At 38.5% G+C, this 23,920-nt stretch overlaps 1 protein-coding gene across 1 annotated transcript in view; it reads right to left on the minus strand.

Annotated features, from left to right (window-relative positions):
* The window catches only part of LOC122789363 (tyrosine-protein phosphatase non-receptor type 13-like), a 2,815,362-nt gene that overhangs the window by 1,820,389 nt on the left and 971,053 nt on the right, over window positions 1–23,920 (minus strand). The window contains exon 18 of the mRNA XM_044056752.1: window positions 19,754–19,861. Coding sequence (XP_043912687.1) covers window positions 19,754–19,861 — 108 coding nt within the window. The remainder of the gene's footprint in view (window positions 1–19,753; window positions 19,862–23,920) is intronic.

Consider the following 23,920-nt stretch of genomic DNA (forward strand, 5'->3'; position numbering starts at 1 on the left):
AACTTTGGCAGCTGGTGGTTTAGTGGAGAAGCGAACAGATCTATGCCTGGAGTTCCCCATGACACTGTCAATTTCTGAAATACATGAGGATCCAATTTCCACTCGTGGGGATCCATAATTTGTCTGCTCAACACATCTGCTAAGGAGTTCTGTGCTCCCGGCAGAAACCTTGCCTGAAGATTTAGCTGTAAACTGTGAGCAGTCTCCCACAAAATCATTGCTTGCCTGCATAGAGGATAAGAATGTGTTCCGCCTTGCTTGTTGATGTACCACATGACAGTTGTGTTGTCTGTTAGAATCAACACCTGCCCTGGAAGAAGTAAATCCTTGAAAGCTATTAATGCAAACTGGACTGCTAACATCTCTTTCAAGTTGATATGTAGATGTTGTAGTCTGGCAGGCCACTTGTCTTGTATCCACTTTCCATTCAGATGAGCTCCCAAGCTTTGTCTGAGGCATCTGTCGTTAGAATCTGACTCGCCTCTGGCCGGGTCACAGAGAGTCCCTTGTTTAGGTGACATTCCTGAGCCCACCACAACAATTCCTTTTGAATGCAAGGTATTATTTGAATGACAGTGTCCAAATCCTGGCAGTGCTGTGTCCATACATTCTTGAGATACCATTGCAGCTTCCTCATATGCAGTTTGGCATTGGGAAGCACCAGAATACAAGATGCCATGAACCCCAAGGCTTGAAGGACTGTCCTTGCAGTCAGCCTGGACTGATGAGACAACTGATGAAAGTAAAGGGAAAGATTCTTTTGTTTGTCCGGGGTCAAAAAGGCCATCTGGGATGCTGTATTCAGTCTCACACCCAGAAAGCACATGTCCTGAGAGGGTACTAGACTGGACTTTATTTCGTTCACAGAATACCCCAGGCATCTTAGCACTGCTATCACATAATCCAAATGATGAAGAAGCTTGTCCCTTCCTTGAGCCAGAATCAGGCAATCGTCCAAATAAGGATAGATCTGTATTCCTTTTAACCTGAGGAAAGCTATCACTGGAGCCAGAACTTTCGTGAACACTCTGGGCAGTAGATAAGCCAAAGGGCAATGCAGAGAACTGATAATGAGAAGTCCCAGCTCGAAAACGCAGAAACTTCCTGCAACTCAGTCTGATAGGAACATGAAGATAAGCCTCCTTGAGATCCAAAGTTACCATCCAATGATCTTTGCCCAGCAGAGGTAAAAGCTGCTGTAACGTCAACATTTTGAACTTGGGAATGTCCAGATAAGTGTTGAGGATAGATAAGTCCAAAATTGGTCTCCACGTGTTCCCTTTCTTTGGTACTAGGAACAGGCAAGAATAAAATCCTAGGCCCACTTCTGGCATAGGGACAGGCTGAATGGCCCCTATTTGGAGTAACAGAGAAATTTGCTTGTGAGCCTCTATTCTTTGTTGAGGAGGAACGTCTGGCATGCCTTTGAAAGGAGGCAAGGTATGGAAATAAAACCTGTAACCGTGGTGTATGATATCCAATACCCATCTGTCTTGGGTAATTAAACTCCAATTTTCTTTGAAAAGTGACAACCTTCCTCCCAAAGGTGCTGCCAGACGAGAAGGCTCTGGCAGCTGAAAAGGTAGGTCATTGGGTCTGTTTACGAAAGGACTGACCCCTGCCCTCACCAAGACTGTGCAGGAGAACTCCCTGTTCTAGGCCTGAAAGAGCCCTGAGCTCTGCCCCTACCACGTCTAGATCTACCCCTAGACTGGGAATCATAAGAAGGATACGCCCACCCCTTAGTAGGCCAATTTCTACTAAACTTTGGAGGCTGAACCTGCAAAAAATCTTTAACAGTCTGCATAGACTTAGCCTTGTCTTCCATTTTCTTTAAAACTGTCTCAACAGGAGAACCAAACAACACATCAGATTGTAAAGGAGCATCTAAAATCCTTGTTTTAACATGGTCAGATAAATTCTGATCCCTCAGCCAGGCGTGCCTGCGAAGAACTGACCCAGTGGCAGCCACCCTAGACGAGGCCTGTACAGCATCAAAACCACATTGCAAAGAATGCTTACCCACCTGTTCAGAAACATGTACAAAATCTTGTAACTCTTTACAATCAATACCTTCCACCAGAGCATCAACCTTAGACTTCAATTGTGAAAGGAGATAGTTTTGGTATTTCAACATGTGGAACTGGCAATTCAAAGCCCTCATAGCCAGAGTGGAAGAAGTATAAACTTTCTTTCCCCATCTATCCAAAGCCCTGGCCTCTTTATCTGTAGGAACCGGATTCTTGACAACAGAAGCCTTAACACCTTCGCCCCTGACTAACAGTTTCTGGGTCTGCCCTAGGACTCTTAAAAGATACTTATGAGCTTCAGGCACCCTGTAATACCTATCCGGTTTAACAGGAGCAGGAGGCAAAGAATCAGGATTAAGAGAAGCCTCTGTAAAACATCTTCCACCACATCCAAAACAGGAGGTATAGCCAAAGGCCTATGCTGGGGTAAAACAAAATTCCTAAGCCTTTTCCTGGAATCAGAGAAGTCCTGACCTTCCCACTTAAAATGCTCCCTCATGGAATGAAGAGTTTCTGAAAAGAAAAATCTTCAGGAGGAGAAGCAGAAGGAGTAGAATCATCCACATCAGAATCAGAATAAGGAGAATACTCCTGCAAGTCTTCAGCCGAAGACTCTGAAACATCCAAGCCTGCTCAAAACTCCCTAGCTCAGGCTCCACCCTAGGTCTCTTATCAGGAGGGCAAAGAACCCTAATCAAAGTAATCAAATCTTCTGCCATTTTAAGCATATGCTTCTTGGGCACAGTTCCTGAAGAACTAGGGGTGACACCAACTGAAGCTAAACCTGGCCTGCCTCTGGGAGAAGCCTTGGAAACAGAAGGAGAGGGCCTAACCACCCTAGGAAGGGAGGAGTATAGTAACCTGAGAAGCCCCTTCAGCCTGACCTGCCTCCTGAGAGGCCACATCCTGCAATAACAAAGTCTCTCCCTGGGATCCCAAAGAAACCTCCGTGGAATCACCGCTCCACCGACACCTCTAAAGAACCGCGTCCGGTGCGGACGGTTCTTCTAGCCTAGGCTTAACTGCTTTGTCCTTGCGCTTCTTGAAGAAGCGCCGGAGCATCCGACGGCATTTTATAATTGCACCGCTTCCGAAGACTAACCTGGCACAATCTAACCTTCTCTTTATAGTGCGCTTATTAAATCTAGCACAAGAGCGACACCCAACAACGTGCTCAGGCCCAAAACAAGGAATACACAAAGTATGATAGTCTCTATGCGGTATCTGTTTCCCACAAGAAATACAATTATTCACTTTTTCTGACATCCGTAAACCACTGAGGCAAGAAAAACTAAAATATTCCCCAACGGGTACTTAGCCAACTTTGACTCGGTCTGAAACTCCGAAATCGAAAAATTTCAGAACGCCAACCGGCACTTGCAATGCTGCTTCTGCATCGGACCATGCGGCAAAAAAGACTGAGGATATGACGTCGGTCATGCGCATTTGTACCCTGATGTCCTGATGTCAGTCAAATGCGCCTTGACCGACGTCAGCCTTATACTTTGATATTCGGGCCGACCGAGGACAGCGGACTACCCAAGTGTAAGGACTGCAGCAATGTGAGATGAAGAACATCTACCCCCCCCACTGCTATCAATGGCTACACAGAAATTCTAAGTACTCTGTAGAGAGACAAACACAACTTCAGTTGAGTTAATATTCAGTGAGAAACACAAATAAATAAATTAATACAGTACTATATGAAAAAGAACAGATAAAAATGCACTTAAATTCACTTATACTTCCACCTGATTTCAGGTAGTTCTTAGCCGGCCAAAGCTCTGAATATTAAGCAGAGATAACCCAAAATGTACCACTTATATGAGGCGGGGCAGAATATCAGTGATAAAGTGAAACTACCCCCCACTGCTACCAATGGCTACACTGAAATTCTAACAAGTACTCCGCAGAGACACAGCCAAAACTTCATTTGAGTTAATATTCAATGACAAACAAAAATAAATAAATTAAATACAGTACTATATGAAAAAGAGCAGATAAAAGTGCACTTAAATTCACTTATACGCCCAGTTGATTTCAGGCAGAGCTTAGCTGGGCAAAGGTTAGAATATTAAGCAGAGACAACCCAAAATGTACCACTTATATAAGGCAGGACAGAATATCAGTGAAGAGGTGAAACTAACCCCCCACTACTATCGATGGCTACACAGAAATTCTAACAAGTACTCTGTACAGAGACAACCACAACTTCAGTTGAGTTAATATTCAGTGAGAAACACAAATAAATAAATTAAATGCAGTACTATATGAGAAAGAGCAGATAAAAGTGTAGTTAAATTCACTTGTACTTCCAGTTGAATTCAGGTAGATCTTAGCCGGACAAAGCTCCGATATTAAACAGAAATAACGTAAAATATACACTTATATAAGGCAGGACAGAATATCAGGGAAGTGAAACTACCTCCCACTGCTATCAATGGCTACAAAGAAATTCTAACAAGTACTCTGTAAAGAGACAACCACAACTTCAGTTGAGTTAATATTCAGTGAAAAACACAAATAAATAAATTAAATACAGTACTGCATGCAAAGAGCAGATAAAAGTGTACTTAAATTCACGTATAGCTCCAGTTGATTTCAGGTAGATCTTAGCCTGCCAAAGCTCAGAATGTTAAGCACAGATAACCCAAAATGTACCACTTATATAAGGCAGGACAGAATATCAGTGATGAAGTGAAACTACCCCCACTGCTATCAATGGCTACACAGAAATTCTAACAAGTACTCTGTAGAGAGACAAACACATCTTCAGTTGAGTTAATATTCAGTGAGAAACACAAATACATAAATACAGTACTATATGAAAAAGAACAGATAAAAATGCACTTAAATTCACTTATACTTCCAGCTGATTTTGGGTAGATCTTAGCCGGCCAAAGCTCTGAATATTAAGCAGTGAAAACCCAAAATGTACCCTTTAAATAAGGCAGGATAGAATATCACTGATGAAGTGAAACTAACCCCCACTGCTATCAATGGCTACACAGAATTTCTAACAAGTACTCTGTAGAGAGACAGCCACAACTTCAGTTGAGTTAATATTCAATGATAAAAAAAAATAAATAAATTAAATACAGTACTATATGAAAAAGAGCAGATAAAAGTGCACTTAAATTCACTTATACGCCCAGTTGATTTCAGGCAGAGCTTAGCTGGGCAAAGGTTAGAATATTAAGCAAAGACAACCCAAAATGTACCACTTATATAAGGCAGGACAGAATATCAGTGAAGAAGCGAAACTACCCCCACTGCTATCAATGGCTAAACAGAAATTCTAACAAGTACTCTGTACAGAGACAAACACAACTTCAGTTGAGTTAATATTCAGTGAGAAACACAAATAAATAAATTAAATAGAGTACTATATAAATAAGAGCAGATAAAAGTGCACTTAAATTCACTTATATGTCCAATTGATTTTAGGTAGACCTCAGTCAGCCAAAGCTGAGAATATTAAGCAGAGATAACCCAAAATGTACCACTTATATAAGGCAGGACAGAATATCAGTGATGAAGTGAAACTACCCCCCACTGCTATCAATGACTACATAGAAGTTCTAACAAGTACTCTGTAGAGAGACAGCCACAACTTCAGTTGAGTTAATATTCAGTAAGAAACACAAATAAATAAATTAAATACAGTAGTATATGAAAAAGAGCAGATAAAAGTGTACTTAAATTCACTTATACATCCAGTTGATTTCAGGTAGATCTTAGCCTGCCAAAGCTCAGAAAATCAAGCAGAGATCAGCCAAAATGTACCACTTATATAAGGCAGGACAGAATATCAGTGATTAGGAGAAACTACCCCCCACTGCTATCAATGGCTACACAGAAATTCTAACAAGTACTCTGTAGAGAGACAGCCACAACTTCAGTTGAGTTAATATTCAGTGAGAAACACAAATAAATAAATGAAATACAGTACTATATGAAAAAGGGAAGATAAAAGTGTGCTTAAATTCACTTATACATCCAGCTGATTTCAGGTAGATCTTAACCCACCAAAGCTCAGAATATTAAGCAGAGATAACCCAAAAGGTACCACTTATATAAGGCAGGACAGAATATCAGTGATGAGGTGAAACTACCCCCACTGCTATCAATGGCTACACAGAAATTCTAACAAGTACTCTGTAGAGAGACAGCCACAACTTCAGCTGAGTTAATATTCAGTGAGAAACACAAATAAATAAATTAAATACAGTAGTATATGAAAAAGAGCAGATAAAAGTGTACTTAAATTCACTTACACGTCCAGTTGATTTCAGGTAGATCTTAGCCGGCCAAAGCTCAGAATATTACGTAGAAATAACCCAAAATTTACCACTTATATAAGGCAGGACAGAATATCCGTGATGAAGTGAAACTACCCCCCCACTGCTATCAATGGCTACAAAGAAATTCTAACAAGTACTCTATAGAGAAACAGCCACAACTTCAGTTGAGTTAATATTCAGTGAGAAACACAAATAAGTAAATTAAATACAGTACTATATGAAAAAGGGAATATTAAGCACTCCGCTCCCCTACCCTGTCCCCAAATTCCACCCACTCCCTGTACTCCTACATTTATTCCCCTAAAGGACACTCCCCTCTATACTTTCTCCTATCATATAAGACACATCATTAACACTCCCAACCCCCTTTTATCGTAACACACCCACTGATACCTATCCCTCATCCCTCCTTGCTCTAACACCCAACCTACCACTATATCTCTTAAGTGCTTTACATACCTTATCATCCTTTAACATGTCCATCTTAATCATTCCCCATAAATTATATTTACTAATCTGGGTCTTTCTCCTACCTCCTCTATCCATCACCTATCTCTTTACCTCCTATGAATATTCCCTCGACTATAACCTTCCCTTCCCATCCAAACACACCTCTTCCCCAACATTGCCTTTCTCCCAAAACTTCCTAAACCTCATTCACAACCCCACCTACCTACTAGCCAAATATCATAGAATAGCACACATTAAGTTCACTAACCTAAAAACTAGAAAATTCTCTAACCTCTATTGTAAGCCACAACAGCCAAGACCTTTAATACTCCCCCACTCACTATTAGATGGGGACATTCATCCCAACCCAGGCCCCAACTATCCTCTTACCACTGCAAACAACAACCAAGACACAACTATGACCCTATCCCCTACCAAACCTGCCAACTCGCTTTCTTTAGCACATCTCAATATACGCAGTATTTGCAACAAAATTGCTCAAGTTCACGCCCTCCTACAGGCTCACCTATTTGATATCCTATGTCTATCAGAAACATGGCTAAAACCAACCATTAAAGACAATGAAACTACCCCACCTGGTTACAATATCATTAGGCTTGACAGTTCTTCCAAAAAGGGTGGAGGGGTAGCAATCCTCTACAAAGCAGGGTTACAAGTCAGCACTTTAAATCTTAATATTCCTTTGGACACTACTGCAGAGATTATTTTCTCCAAACTCCAGGTCAACACATGTAAAGCTATAAACATCATCTGCGTTTATCTTCCCCCAGGAAATAACACTAAAACACTCGAACATATCCTTAACTGGCTTTCTATCAATCTCCCACAAGAAACCATAGTCCTTGGGGACTTTAATATAGATTGGAATTCCTGTATGAATATCAACCCCACCACCCATGTCAACCTATATGGCTTCTCACAACTTATAAACTGCCCTACCAGAACCAATAGACTCAATAACAAAGATAGTACCTTGGACTGGATACTTAACTAATACTCCTCAGCAATCATATGTAACAGGAACCCTTCCAGATGACCTAAGTGATCATTCACTTACATATATTATCAGACATAAAACCAACATAAAATTCCCTAATACTATCAGAACAAATTGCTCAAAAAAGCAATTTAACCCAGAACTTTTCCAAACAGAACTGAAACAATGTAATTGGACACCATTAAAAACTCTCCCTATAAATGAAGCAGTGGAATACTTTAATTCCACATTCTTAGCTACCCTTGACCGCCACGCACCAACACGCTCTATTAGAATCAAAGCTAAACCAGCCCCTTGGCTCACTAACAATACTAAATAAAAAAGCCTACTTCGAAATAAATCCTGGGCAAAATGGCGAACAACAAAAAATCTGACAGACCGCCAAACCTTTAGAGAGCATAGAAACAGTACAAAAAAAGCCATCCTGCTAGACAAAAAGAATTATTATCTCCAATTTCAACAAACCTCTCTCAAAGAACCTAGTAAATTTTGGAGTAGTATTAACAATCTTCTTTACCCAAGCAAATCGATCACACCCATCCCACAAGGCTCAAACCCTGAGAACCCCACACAAACTGCAAATGCCTTTAACTCTTTCTTCACAGATACCATCCAAACTCTAGCTAGCCACCTCTCTCCTGATACATCTAACCTTCCCACTTCCTCTACAAATCCACTACCTCTATTTCACCTACAACCAGTGCCTACTTCCTACATTTCCTCTCTTCTCCAAAAGTTAAAACCTACCACCCCCTCCGCTGACAAACTCCCAGCAGAATTCTTGCAAAAAGGAGCTAAAGCCATTGCCTATCCCATTTCCATTCTTATAAATAGATCCATTAGCAAAGGAATTGTCCCTTCTACATAAAGGGGGGAACTCCAGTGACTTTTCTAACTTTCGACCCATAGCTTTACTATCCCCTATTGCAAAAATTATGGAAAAATGCATCCATAAACAACTACTTAACCACCTTCTCCAGTACAACCTACTTGCTAACTGTCAACATGGCTTCAGACCTTTCCACAGTACCACTACTGCCCTGCTATCATTCACTAACTGCATCAACTACAACCGCAACAAAAATTCTCTTTCATCCGCAGTCTTCATTGACTTATCCAAAGCTTCTGACATGGTTAATCACCAACTACTCCTTCATACAGTAAATTTTCTTTCTCTTGATCATATATCAATGAACTGGTTTACATCTTACCTTGAAAACCGACAGCAGGCTGTACTCTGGCAAAATAAACTATCTAATCACCTGTCCATCTCCCTCGGTGTACCACAGGGCTCCATATTAGGCCCACTCCTATTTTCCATCTACATTAATGACCTGCAAACAGCTATTCCATACTCCACCTGCATTCAATATGCAGATGACTCTACCATAATCTGCACAGCCACTTCCCTAACTGAACTTCAGACTCTTACGCAAAAAGCATTTAACAATGTAGAAAAATGGCTCTCACACCGCTGCCTCCTTCTCAACCCCCAAAAAACTAAACTCTTACTCTTCACACCAACCCGAAAGTCCATCCCTTTACATTTTAATCTCACTTCTTACAATAGTATTCTCATCTCCCCTGACCCTACCACTAAGCTGTTAGGAATAACAATAGACAACAATCTAAACTTTGATACTCACATAAACACTACAATAAAATTAGTTAACAAAAAATTGGGATCCCTCTACAGAATTAAACCTTATCTTACACCAGGAGCTAGGACCACCATAACCAGAACTCACTTGATATCCACTCTACTTTACGCCTCCCCAATATATACCAATCTCTCTAAAAGCAACCTCAATAAACTAGCAACATCCTATAATAGTATTGTTAGATTTGCTACAGGCTCTCCTTTCAGAACCCATCACTGTTCAAATCTAAAGCAATTAAACTGGCTTGAATTTCATAACCAGCTTCATTTTCACCCGCTCGCAATAGCCCACAAGACCCTGTATCATCCTAACAATACCCCAATACTCTCTAGCCTCATTGCACCTTATAACAATCTCAAAAACCTACGTTTCTCAAACAAACTGCTGATCAATACTACTAAACCCAACAACTCAGCATTTGACTCCTTGTTCTCTAACTGTTGGAAAGCTATGGAATAAACTACCCTCAGAAATCACATCTCAGACTTCTCTCTCACTTTTTAAAAGGAACCTAAAACTATATCTCAATAATCATTGGCTATGCTCCTGTACTAACCCCGACTAAATCTTCCACTATTCACTATATCTCACCCACACCCTTTTGTAACTTCCTTTTGTATCAATAATCATTATTATTGCATACATCTATGTATATATGTATATTGTATCTTCTCACAAAATTACTGTGGAAAAAAAATGTTTTTATTATCTTTTGTCTTTTTGCGATAACTATTGTTCTTTAATATCTGTAATAACTTCTTTTTTAACTTTGTATCTACTCTGTATGATATTTTGGAGCTTTTCTCCCCCGGCCTCTACTGAAAATGGACATGTCTACAGTTAGACTAGCCCGGTCAACAAATGTAAAATAAATAAAATAAAAAGAGTAGATAAAAGTGTACTTAAATTCACCTATACGTCCAGTTGATTTCAGGTAGATCTTAGCCGGCCAAAGCTCAGAATATTAAGCAGAGATAACCCAAAATGTATCACTTCTATAAGGCAGGACAGAATATCAGTGATGAAGTGAAACTACCCGCCACTGCTATCAATGGCTACACAGAAATTCTAACAAGTACTCTGTAGAGAGACAGCCACAACTTCTGTTGAGTTAATATTCAGTGAGAAACACAAATAAATACATTAAATACAGCACTATATGAAAAAGAGCAGATAAAAGTGTACTTAAAATCACTTATACATCCAGTTGATTTCAGGTCGATCTTAGCCAGCCAAAACTCAGAATATTAAGCAGAGATAACCCAAAATGTTCCACTTATTTATTTATTTATTTTACATTTGTTAACCGGGATAGTCCAGCTGGATACATGTCCATTTTCAGTGGAGGCCCGGGGAGAAAAGCTCCAAAGAGACAATTTTTACAGTACATAAGGACACCAAGCAAAGCTCCAAAGAGACAATTTTTACAGTACATTAAGGCACACTTGGGTACATATCTCATCTAGATCCATAAGGGTATCTAGTTATTGACACTTATAGGTATAAGCAACAGATACTCATAGGTATAGTCTACAGACAGATACATTTAACAATAGTCATTAAACAGTTTTATGTTTTTCAGACAAACACTGTTATGTGTATGTTATCAAACCTTTGATGTGGTGTACATTTATATGCAAGTAACAGATAGGACTCTAGTTTAGGACAATGGTTACGATAGTAATGGTGTGGATCTGCATTAGTCTGGAATTGAACAGGGACATAACCATTTGTTGTTGACATAACCATTTGTTGTTGAGGTAGTTGTAGATAGCTTTTTTAAATGTAGGTAGTGAGATAATCAGGGATAAGGATGTAGGCAGGGAGTTCCAGATTTTGGCCACATAAGAAGAGTAAAGGGAGTCTCTGGCATGGTTGCTGGATCTAGTAACAGTTAAAAGTAATTTGTCAGTTGAGCGGAGTTGCCTAGGACAGGAGTATTGTTGGACAATGTTAGTTAGTGAGGGTGATATATTTTGTTGATGGAGTATCTTGTGAGCAGTAACCAGCTGATTATAAATAAGTAAGCTAGGTAGTTCCATCCAGCCCAATTGCTTTAGGTTTAGGCAGTGATGTGTTCTGTAGGAGCTGTTGTTAGCAAATTTGGCTATCTGATTGTAGCAGGTTGTCATTTTGTTGATTTCTGTTTCAGATAAGTTAATCAGGATGGGTGAGGCGTACAGTAGTGTTGTGAGAAGGTGTGTGCGTGCTATAGTAGTTCTAGCATTATGGGTCAGGAATGCTTTATGTTTGTAGAGGCTACCTAGCTTTCTGTTAGTATTTTTAATGGCCAGATTGATATGTGCATCAAATCTGAGCTTGTTGTCAATAGTAATACCTAGTAGTTTTGTTTGGGTTTCAGGTGATATGGGGGTACCGTTTTTAGAGTGGATAGTAAAGGTGCAGGTGGGGGCAGTAGTGGTTGAGGGATGAAATAATAGTAGCTTGTTTTTTGGGGGGTTGAGTATCAGGCCATTATCAGTGAGCCATGTTTCCACTGAGTGAAAGTTATCCTGTGTCTTTTTGTAGAGGTCTTGTAAAGTGGGGGCGTTACATATTATAGTTGAATCATCTGCATATTGAATAAGGCTTGAACTTTTTGCGACTGAGTGAAGATTATTTGTAAAGATTGAGAACAGCAAGGGGCCTAGTATAGATCCCCGAGGTACTCCGAGTGTTACCGGTAGGAGTGGAGACAAGTTATTATTCCATAGTACTGCCTGTTGTCTATTGTAGAGGTAGTTTTTAAACCAGGAGACTGATAAGTTATCTAATCCTAGGTTTATTAGATGGGAGATTAGTTTTTCATGGTTAACCATATCAAATGCCTTTGATAGGTCTAGGAAGAGGGCTGAAGAAAGCTTACCATTATTCCTGTTGTGGTTAATGGTATTTATGAATGCTAGCAGGGCTGTGGTTGTGCTGTGTCCTGGCCGAAAACCATGCTGTGTATGAGATATGAGCTCTTGATCAATAAGATGTGTCATTAATTGATGGTGAATACATTTTTCTAGTATTTTAGCAAGTGGGGATAATATTGCTATTGGTCTGTAGTTTGATATGTCATAAGAATTACCTCCTTTGTGTAGGGGTATGATATAGGCAGTTTTCCAGATCAATGGTACTGAATCTTCTGAGATGGATCTGTTTATTAGGATTGAGACTGGTTTTGCTCTTTCGTTAGCTGCTAGTTTTAGGAATTCATTGGGAAGGGAATCAGCTCCTAGTGTAGTTGGTTTTAGTTGGGATAGTAGTTTTCTTATATAAGAGGTTGAAGTGGGTTGTAGCTTAAATGTGGGGCAGTTGTTAGGTTTGGGAGGGGCACTTTTAGTATTTGAATAGGTTTGGTTTTGGGCAAGGGCAAGTACAGTCTCAGTAAAGAATGAGTTAAATGATTCAGCTATATTTTCTTTTTTTAGGCCTGTTGTTGGAGGTGGAGTAGTGGTTTTTCCAGGGTGTAGTAACCTATTTAAGCCTGCCCAGAATTTTTTTGGATTGTTTGAGTGTTGGGTTTGATGGGTGATAAAGTAATTTCTTTTACCTTGCATAACTAGTTTCTTAGTAAGATTTCTTAACTGTTGGTATGTTTGCTTTGTTGCTGGGTTTTTGTTGGACCTCCAGGCTGTCCAGGCTCTATTCCTTTCTTTTATTTTTTGCCTTGTTTCCCTTGATAGCCATGGAACTGTTTTAGATCTAATTCTGGTAGTTGTCTTATATAAGGCAGGACATAATATCATTGATGAAGTGAAACTACCCCCACTGCTATCAATGGCTACACAGAAATTCCTACAAGTACTCTGTAGAGAGACAGCTACAACTTCAGTTGAGTTAATATTCAGTGAGAAACACAAATAAATAAATTAAATACAGTACTATATGAAAAAGAGCAGATAAAAGTGTACTTAAATTCACTTATATGTCCAGTTGATTTCAGGTAGATCTTAGCCGGCCAAAGCTCAGAATATTAAGCAGAGATCAGCCAAAATATACCACTTATATAAGGCAGGACAGAATATCAGTGATTAGGTGAAACTACCCTCCACTGCTATCAATGGCTACACAGAAATTCTTAAAAGTACTCTGTAGACAGACAGCTCCGACTTCAGTGGAGTTAGTATTCAGTGAGAAACACAAATAAATAAATTAAATACAGTACTATATGAAAAAGAGCAGATAAAAGTATACTTAAATTCACTTATACATCCAGGTAGATCTTAGCCAGCCAAAGCTCAAAATATTCAGCAGAGATAACCCAACATGTACCACTTATATAAGGCAGGACATAATATCAGTGATGAAGTGAAACTACCCCCCACTGCTATCAATGGCTAAACAGAAATTCTAACAAGTACTCTGTAGAGAGACAACCACAACTTCAGTTGAGTTAATATTCAGTGAGAAACACGAATAAATAAATTAAATACAGTACTATATGAAAAATAACAGATAAAAGTGTACTTAAATTCACTTATACATCCAGTTGATTTCAGGTAGATATTAGCTTGCCAAAGCTCAGAATATTAAGCAGAGATAACCCAAAATGTACCACTTATATAAGGCAGGTTAGAATATCAGTGATGAGGTGAAACTACCCCCACTGCTATCAATGGCTACACAGAAATTCTAACAAGTACTCTGTAGAGAGACAGCCACAACTTCAGTTGAGTTAATATTCAGTGAGAAACACAAATAAAATTAAATACAGTCCAAACTTACACCCTGCTCCAATGCACCTGACAATATCCCCTCTTCCTATCTCAATTCTGCTGCTGATGGTATAGCTCTCCCAATTAGCATCCTAATTAATAGATCCATAATGGACTCCTATGTCCCTAAACTCTGGCATTTCACCTTTATTCCTCCTCTCCGCAATGGAGGCAAAAACACTAACATTTCAAGCTTCCATCCTATAGCTTTTCTCTCTTCAATCTCCAAAATCCTAGAAAAATGCATCCACCTCCAATTTATACCTTTTTTGACTAAAAAAACAACGTCTCACCCCTATCCAACATGGTTTCAGACCAGGACATAGCACCATAACAGCTCTACTCTCATTCTTAGAAACTGTCAATCAAGCCCGAGATTCTGGGAACTTAGTATCCACAGTGCTCCTAGATCTTTCTAAAGCATTCAATACTGTTTCCCATAAGCACCTTCTAAGTCACCTCTCAAACCTAAATCTCTCCAAACACACTCTTTCCTGGTTCTCAAGCTATCTGCCAGATAGAGCTCAGGCTGTGAAATGGAAAAAAGGCACCTCACCTTTCTTACCCACCCCTACCATGGGGTCCATCCTCAGACCAATGCTGTTTAATATCTTTATCAATAACTTTCACTCTGCTATTCCTAATGCCAAAGTCATCCAATATGTAGATGACTCTACACTTGTCTGCTCTGCCTCTAACCTCCCTGAACTCCTATCTAAAACTCAGGCTGCCTTCTCAACTACTGAGATCTGGATGCGCCAAAACCACCTTTCTCTCAATGCTAACAAATCTAACATACTATTATTCGCACCCTCAAAGTCTTTCTCTTTTGATAAAAATTCCTTCCAAGTCCTTAGCCAAAGCAACTCCCCAATTGAAGTTGTTTCCTTTGCCAAACTACTTGGTGTAACTATAGACAAACACCTCAAGTTCAACATCCATATTCAGCAAAATATAAAGAAAACCCACCAAAAACTAGGTATGCTATACAGGAACAACCAGTTCCTCTCCACTTCTACCAGGCATACTCTGGTCTCCTCTTACCTCCTTCTCTCCCTTCTGTATGGCGCCCTGCTACTAACTAACCTATCCTCTTCCATCACTTCCAAACTTGAAAGCTGTTATAACAAAATTTCTAAATTTGCCACCAAAGCCAAACATTCCACTGATCACTGTGTTACCCTCCGATCCCTCAAATAGTTAGAATTCACAAATTACCTGGACTTCCTCCAGCTCACTACAGCACATAGACTAATATTTAATCCAACCAAATGCCCCACTATAACTAACATCGTTCCCCCATACACCCCAAATAGAACTCTCAGATCTGAACACCAAAACCTTAAATTACTGTCCACAAACCTAAACGTCCTGCTGGACAACTTCCCCTCTGCTTCTCCTTAGGTAAGAAATGGAACTCTCTCCCTTCCACACTAAGGACAATGTCAAACACAGACAACTTCAAAACTCAGCTTTACTCCTACCTCTCCTCCAAATGGAAATGTAACTGCATTCGCCCTACCTAGAACTCTTTAACAACAGACCCTGGGAGGGTATCCTCCTGAGTTCCTAAGCATCTTATAGCTGGCTATAACCTTCTATAGCTAATTCCCATATGGTCTCTCACACCTGTAAATATTGTAAATAGCTTTTGACTTTAACTGTGTGAATTTGTTAAAATGTATCTGCACAATATTTTTCCACTATGGGCAATATTGCTCACGGTTTGTATTATTTGATATGTATTTGTACTTGTACTTTTACTTTTATTGGACTGCTATCTTTATTGTAATCTGTTTCATGGAGCTTTTCTCCCTGTGCCTCAACTGAAAATGGACTCTCTGGGCCCACTGGACAAACTGGAAATAAATAAATAATAAATAAATAAATACAGTTGAACACCTAAGCACAAACAGCAAAATGAAGTAGGAAGAGGCACAATATTTTTTGTGCTTCAGTTTTATCACAATTTCATAACAGAGCCAGGAAGGCTAATAGAAAGAACACAACTGCCCTCACTTTTCCTGGAGTTTTTGTAAACATACATACTTATGTTTCCCATATTTTGTATGTTCAAGAAAGACATCTTATTTACAATTTTAAGCAGGCTCATCTGATTAAGCTTATGGTGAAGGACACTGATTTACAGTTCTCAAAATGCAAAATTCCATTATCATGAAATGAAATCAGTAACCATTTGAAATGTTAGGATTTGCAATGCTGAGTCCCAAAATTTGGAGACTGAATGACTGAAAATTCAATCTTAAGTACACTACGACCAAGACCGACATTTTAAGAATATTACATTTCCTCTGAGGTATAACAGTCTCACAGTTGTTATATACAATTTCAGTAGGTGTGGATGGCTTGCCCACCCACATCAAGAGTGAGGGGGGGCTTCTCTAACTACAAAAAGCAAATTGAAAGAAGAACAATACTCAATATTCACTTCTCTTGGATTTTTAGTGTTTCAGGACTTGGCATTGCAAGTCCTGATATTTCAATAGGAAGCTGATGAAATACAGGAATTGTACCCACTGTAATAACTAAATTATGGTGAGGGTCTGGGGGCCCATGGGTTATAGATGCTTTGAGGTACATTTTACAGCTTTTTTCCAAACTTTTAATCTAATGATTACCCGATCAAATGTCGCACATGCAGAAAAGACATTCAATCTTGCTTTTTATTTCAAGGAAGAAATAAGTTGCATCCAAGTTTTAATACTCAGTGCTCAACAAACACCAACTCACAATAAACTGAAAAGACAAAATGCTTGTGAAGAAACATATATATCATATATGGGAATAGTACTTGCCCCCGTACTTCCCAGACCAAATAGGAAGATAATGTCTGTATATCCACCTCTAGTGTTAAATTGGGGAGAGAAAAAATTACTACAATAATCATTTCAAACAGCTGCTGCCATATGTATACACAGCATGCCGCTTCACCCCATCCCCAAAAGGTAGCCACATTCTGTTTAACTTTTCTGATGTTAGACTGGGACAAAACTAAAAAAAACATAAAATATTTGAGGTCAGACATACATAAACAGCATTTGTCTTTATTCTCCCTCAAAAGAGATCTACCTGTATATGCATTAGATGTTTGATCATGAGGAAAATGAAAAAAAATGATTTCAATAATGTTTCCAACTTATTTCTAGACAGTACAATGTACTTCTGTTTGCTATAGCGACCCTCTAATAACCTGTTTTGAAGTTTTAAGGAATGATGAAGAAATAATGATTACACTGCCCCCACAGCAACATACAGTGACAGTATATCACATTTGTTCGAAACATTAAAATACTGCACATTGCTTCACATAAATCACATTAGTCCTGAAAAGGCAAATTAATAAGCAAAAATCAGCAGGCATTTAGTCATTGTCCTCCAAAAACTGCCCCAGCAACTACACCTACTCTGTCTATGTCCCTAAAAGTTGATTCACTAGTCAGGGATCTGGGAACTCATGTAGACAGTAACCTAGCCTTTGACCAACACGTGTCCAAGGTAGTAAGAAAATCCTTCTACATTGCTCAACTTATAAGTAAGGGCATAGCATCTAGGGTCCATTAGGGTCATTGTGCCACTGTACTCAACCCTTATCAGACCCATCAATGAGTATAATAAGGAGTATATCAGTGTGCACCTGACCAGACATGTAGGAACTGGAACGTCCACAAAGGTTCCTTAAAAAATGAATACAGGAAGCAAACACAATGTTCTATGCTGACTGCCTCTAAGCCCAGTCCCTTTACTCAGTATCCTACAGACTTCTGAGAGGTGATCTATGCCTAGCGTACATGGCATCCATGGATCCTATTTTGATTAGCCTTTTGCACATCCAGAAAACAAACAGCATCAGAACACTAGAACTACTACATAAAAAGAGTTACATTTTGTTTGTGACATTAGTAGAATATGCTAGAGAGAGAGAGAGAGAGAGAGATGTTTCTCAGAGTTCCCATTCTGTGAAGCATGCCTCCCAGCCATGTGAAGCAGAGTTCCTCTCTAACCCTATTTAAGCTCAACTTAGACAAATAAATGGGTAAATCAGAAATTTGCCCTGGTCTGGCTCTGATGGACAGAAGCAGTCAGTAAATCAACTCCTATGTAAATAAAATGTGTGGGTCAAATTTGGGTTGAACAGCTAGGTGTTAGGTGTCATTAGCCTAGTATACACTAATGAACCTATGAATATCAGGTGTACAATTAAGTAGTATATCTTACTTCTGTCAAATACACATTAGTCATGCAAAGTCAGACAGTGACTGTTTAAAATGAGCAAATGACAACAGGGTCAGTCACTTTCACCAAGCCAACCCCCACCCAACAATTATAGCCACAATGTCTGAAGACTAAGTAATATTATTTCACCTCCACACAAACAAGTTGCCAGATTTAAAATATTCTAAGTCATACCACCCAAATCACAAAGACAGAAATACTACCAGAAATATCTGGTTGATCAATGCCAGTATCATTGTAAAAATAATAATACTTTAATACTATCTTACCTTCAAGCACCCCTTCGGTCTTCAATATCAACCTTCATCTTACCTCAAAACTCCAGAATTCTGCAGAATATCGCTTATTGTTTCTCATTTTTTTTACTTGTTCCTCCTAAAATTTTTCACTTTCTAGTAAATTACTTCCCACTACTCTCAATCAAGCCAGTAAAACCAAGCATTAGAGATTCATCATATGTCAAGTATAATACCTGCATACTGATTGAAATGCAGCTTTCCACCTATATTTGAACACTGTGAGGTCTCTGCTGTGTGGCCACATTTTGTTTAAACAGAACTCTTTATGGATTTATATATTTTCTCAACTGAAGAACCAGTTTCATTGCTATAAAAAATAAATACATCGACACATGGAAAAAGTGCCCCTACATGTGTCAGTCATCTAGTTCATCTATGTTTAACATTGACCCTGCCATGATTTTACTGTATGTTTCACCACACACACACACACACACACACACACATATATATATATATATATATATATATATATATATATATATACACACACACACACACACATGTATACATATAGATAGATCTATATGTATACACAGAGAGAGAGAGAGATGTAAAATGAAAGCAAGCCAACCGTAGTACAAATAGTAGATATGAGAAGAAATCCAGGTTGTAGTGAATGAGTGATCTAGCATAAGATTCTAAATTATGTGAAAATCTTCTGTTTTTCCAATCATTATATAGCCTGAATTTGGGATTTACTGAACTTTCTCAGATAAATGGTAAATCAGTGTCACTGAGTATGTTTGGAATTTCAGTACTGCAAGTGATGCAGGGAGCTCAAACATATCCTGAGATCTCCACACCCACAATTTTCAGATTGTCAGCATTTGTAGAACTGTAGGATACCCCGCCCGAATTGTCTAATTGAGAGTATTTGTAAGACTTCAGGACACTCCAGCTTTCAGACTATCACACTACCAATATCAGCTCTTAATCAGTTGGACTGACCACAGACCTCTTGCTCAGCAGCATTAATTGGCTTTGCATGATGATGCATTTTAACAATAATTAAAAACAAATGTTCTTACCTGGTTTAATGCGACCATCTCTATCTGCCGGGCCCCCTGGGATGATAGATGCAATAAAAATCCCAAGATCTAACTTTCCTGTGTTCTCTCCACCAATGACTGTAAAACCTGGTAAATGTGATATTATTAAACATGTTTAAAATTAGCATTGTTCAGAAGTGTAAATATCAAAATAAATTAAGAATCACTTTGTTAAATTATTCAAAAAATATTCAAATAGATTCAAAATGTCTAAAATATCATTATTCAAAAGCAGAATGTGGTAAATTCTAAAACAATTTATTTTATTTGACTTTTATTTACTGGGAAACTCTGACTGGGATAATGTTCCTTTTTCAGCAGAGGTCCAGGGAGAAAAGTTCCAAATTGACATAAGATGATTACAGTTAAATAAAACTATTAGACAACCTGATACAGAACAACTTATTAACTAAGTAAAAAGTGCAACTTTGGTTCATACAGTCAGGACTTATACATACGCAGTACAAATATCTGGACAGATATTACAAGCTGAAAAAGAAGACTGTGAATAGTTTAAGTATTCACAAGTTGCAGTTCATAGACATGACATTAAACACACTGAGTACACTCGTAACAGATGACTAGACAATATAGCTTAGGCAAAATTATATTTGCCCTTTATCCAAGAAATAGATTGACTATGTTCAGACAGAAGTAATTAGTAAGAAGTATGCTGGGATAGAAGTACGGCGGGACTAGTTCAGCCTGGGGTAGTGGAGGAGCACAGCCAGGTTTTACTTAGGTAGTCTTTTAGCAGTAGTTTGAAGTTGGAGAGCTTAGAGGCAGATCTAATTTGCAGAGGAACAGAATTCGGTTTCTTAGTGACAATAAGTAGACTTTAGCCAGAGGATTTGTGGGGTTTATATACACTGAGGTGTTGTTCATTAGATTGAAGCAGTTTATTAGGCTGGTAGGAATGGAGAGTAGGAGTAAAAGCAAGGCAGTTTACAGTTGAGGAATGTCATTTATAAATTTTGACTTTTATTGATTCAGTTAAAACAGATTTTAAAGTGGTTACTTCAAAAGCAGGTAAAAATAAAAGTGGGAAGAAAGCTCATTTTATAACTAGACTTCACTTACAGGTTAAGAAACTTCTGTTTCATGGAAAACACAAAGACAGTAAGTCTAAGTAAATGACTGTATTTGACTTCAAGTCAAGTGTTTCTGTCCTTATTCAGTCTTCTTCAGAACTCATGACAAGTACACTGCTTAAATATGCTAATACATCACTTGATACAATAAATGAACCAATAAAAACTGCATTACATGAAGTTATGTAAAACACTTTCTCAAATCACAACAACATAATTGTGATCGAACACACCACACAAATAACCCCCACCTTTTTAGCCTGTCTCTGTGTAAACATCCAAACTGTCCAAAAGTTCACACACAAACCTGCCTTGTAAAATATTAGTGTAAATCTTCTTGGCCAACTTGCACTATCAATCTCTGTAAGATGCCCAAGAGCTTCCTATCAACTCATTAACACGTGTGTGGTGTGAAATGTTGCACCTCTTACAGCCTACACATATATTTGCATTCCTGAGCATTTTTTGAAAAAACAACTTAAAAAGCATAAAATAATCAAGGCTTTTCTACTCCAGAATATCCTAGATTAACAATCTTAGTGTCATTTTATTACTAAATCATTGCCCTTTCTAATCCCGCTATTTTAAGCTGGTAAATCTCTTAGTTAAAGCTTCAGACCCAAGAAAAGTCTGGCTACCATAAGGAGCTATGGCTGCTAACTTATTTTACTTTATTTTATTTTACATTTGTTAACCGGGGTGGTCCGACTGGACACAGGTCCACTTTCAGCAGAGGCCGGGGGAGAAAAGCTCCACAGTAAGTAAAGTTTTATGCAATATGTTAAAATACAGTATACAGCAGAAGACATAAGACCTATATATACAGGAAAAAATAGTTACACATGGTTAATAGCAGAAAAAGTATATACATTCAATTAGCATTAGGAGAAGACCTAGACTGTAATATATATTACAGTAGGTATACTGGGAAGTGAGGTATATAAGTGGAAGCTTCCAAAAAAGGTGCTACAGGCCTGAAACAGATTAAGTTAGTTCCCATAACAGACTAGAGAGAGCAGCTACTTTTTGTTTACTAAGCAGGTCAGATGTAACAGATTCTCAGGAAAGGAATTAATAACATAGGATTTTCACCCTTCCTTAACCCTCAGGCCTTTCTTGGCTGCAATGATGAATAAGGATTTTACTGTTCTAGTTGCTAAGTCCATATAGTGGACTGTTTGCACTGAATTGTTCAGACGTATTTGACTTGGCTATCCTGCATTAGCAAGGTGCGGCCAGTTTCTTCCCAGTAGACCATACAGTGTTAACAAGAGGCAACAGCAGCACTGAGAGGTTACTGTGCCAATAGATGTGTTACTGAAGCCTAAATTTATGGGTACCCTAATATGTGCAGAGGGTCAGAAAGTTTTAACACACACCCTCACACTTACTTGGCAGAAAGAAGCACAATCTGGCAAGAGGCCTCTACTTTGCCGTGAGTAAAGCTGACACTACAGCATCACACTAAGATCTCAGCCTTCTACAGGCTACTTAATTCCCTTATTATAGAAGATTCAATTGACGCTGGTACCCAATCAAGTTATAGGAGAAATGAAAAACACTCACTAATTCAGTGCACACAACGTTAGTTAAAAGTAATAAATTGCATCCTCTTTTCACTGTTTTATTGTCTATACCAATACCCTATCTGAACATAACATCTTAGCTCGAAGTTTCATTCCCCTACTTACACTTCCAGGCTTGAAGACTCTTCAAAATGTGCCTCCAATATCCCCAGTTTAAAGAAAATTTAAAGGAATTAACAAATCACTTCATGGATTTGCAACATCAAGAATATTCCTGCTGATTATTCTAGAATGCGTACAAATGTTCCTTAAGAGCCATCTGCAGCCCTGGGCCTCCTGTTTATTGAGTTCTTGAGATCTGCAAATGTAACATCTGCAAAGTAGGAAAACTAAGTCAATTCTGTCTTCAGGAAAACTACAAACCTTGTCTCTTCATCAGTGTTGATAAATCTACATGGCTACTTACAGCTGGTTTGGGACTGTGATGCTAATGCAGTACTAGAAAAAGAGGCTTAGACTTGAAGTTTTACTTGACATCTCCAAGAGTGCACAGTGGCCTAGCCAGAAGACTCAAGCAACAAAGGCTCTAATAAAAAATCATAACTGTTCTTCACTTCCAGATAGACATTAAACAAGCATTCACACACTCCTTGATCTCTCTGCATAAGAATCCTGGACAAAGCCAAAAATAATGGGAGGACAAAAGCCAGAAATTTAGGGACACATTTTAAATGTTGCTGTTATAAAACTTGAACATTTGCTAGAATTACAGGTTTTGCATTTTGTGAAGGATATGAACTTACTGATTTCAATCCACAGTAATTTGCCAGAAAAAAAAACACATTTTATGAGGAACAGACAAAAAATACAAGACAAATCTCGATATTCTGGAAAATTCTGGACAGTTAAGATGCATTATTCAAGATATGCTGGCTGCAACTTAGGATTTTCATCTGTCACACAACTATACTTTGAAATGTTAAAATTCTAATGCTGCCTCTGACCTGGGACATGGTTAAAAAGGGTCTTTACATCAGTCTACTTACCTGATTTATAAATGTAAAACAACAAATAAAATAAGGAAACTGGGGAGTTAGGTTTCCCCAGAAACTAGTGAGTTTTAAAAATAGGCAAGAATGGCTGCACTCATAGACGAACAATAACAATAACCTGTAAAGCTACAAATCAATTATGCAAACTGAAATTAATATGAAAGTTCTGAAGCTCAAATCCAACAAATCTGCTTGCCCAGATGGGTTCCAGCCACAGGTTTATAATCATGTCCTCGTGTAAGCTGAAGTCTTTTCCGCAGCACTTTTCTAGTATTACTAAAGGAGACTGGCATACCTACATTTTGGAAACATGCCTGCATGACCCCAAAAATCAAACCAGGGAAAGAGTCATGCATTCAGCATCATATAAGTCTATTTCCCTTAAAAGAGGTTATAAAATCTTCAAGGCAATACAAGTAAGAAGAATCTAGATCTTTATCCCATCAGTATTAAGCAATAATCAATATGTTTTTAAAA

The sequence above is a fragment of the Protopterus annectens genome, chromosome 14.part0 (assembly GCF_019279795.1).
Source record: "Protopterus annectens isolate FY-2018-M chromosome 14.part0, PAN1.0, whole genome shotgun sequence".
NCBI classification, from domain to species: domain Eukaryota; kingdom Metazoa; phylum Chordata; order Ceratodontiformes; family Protopteridae; genus Protopterus; species Protopterus annectens.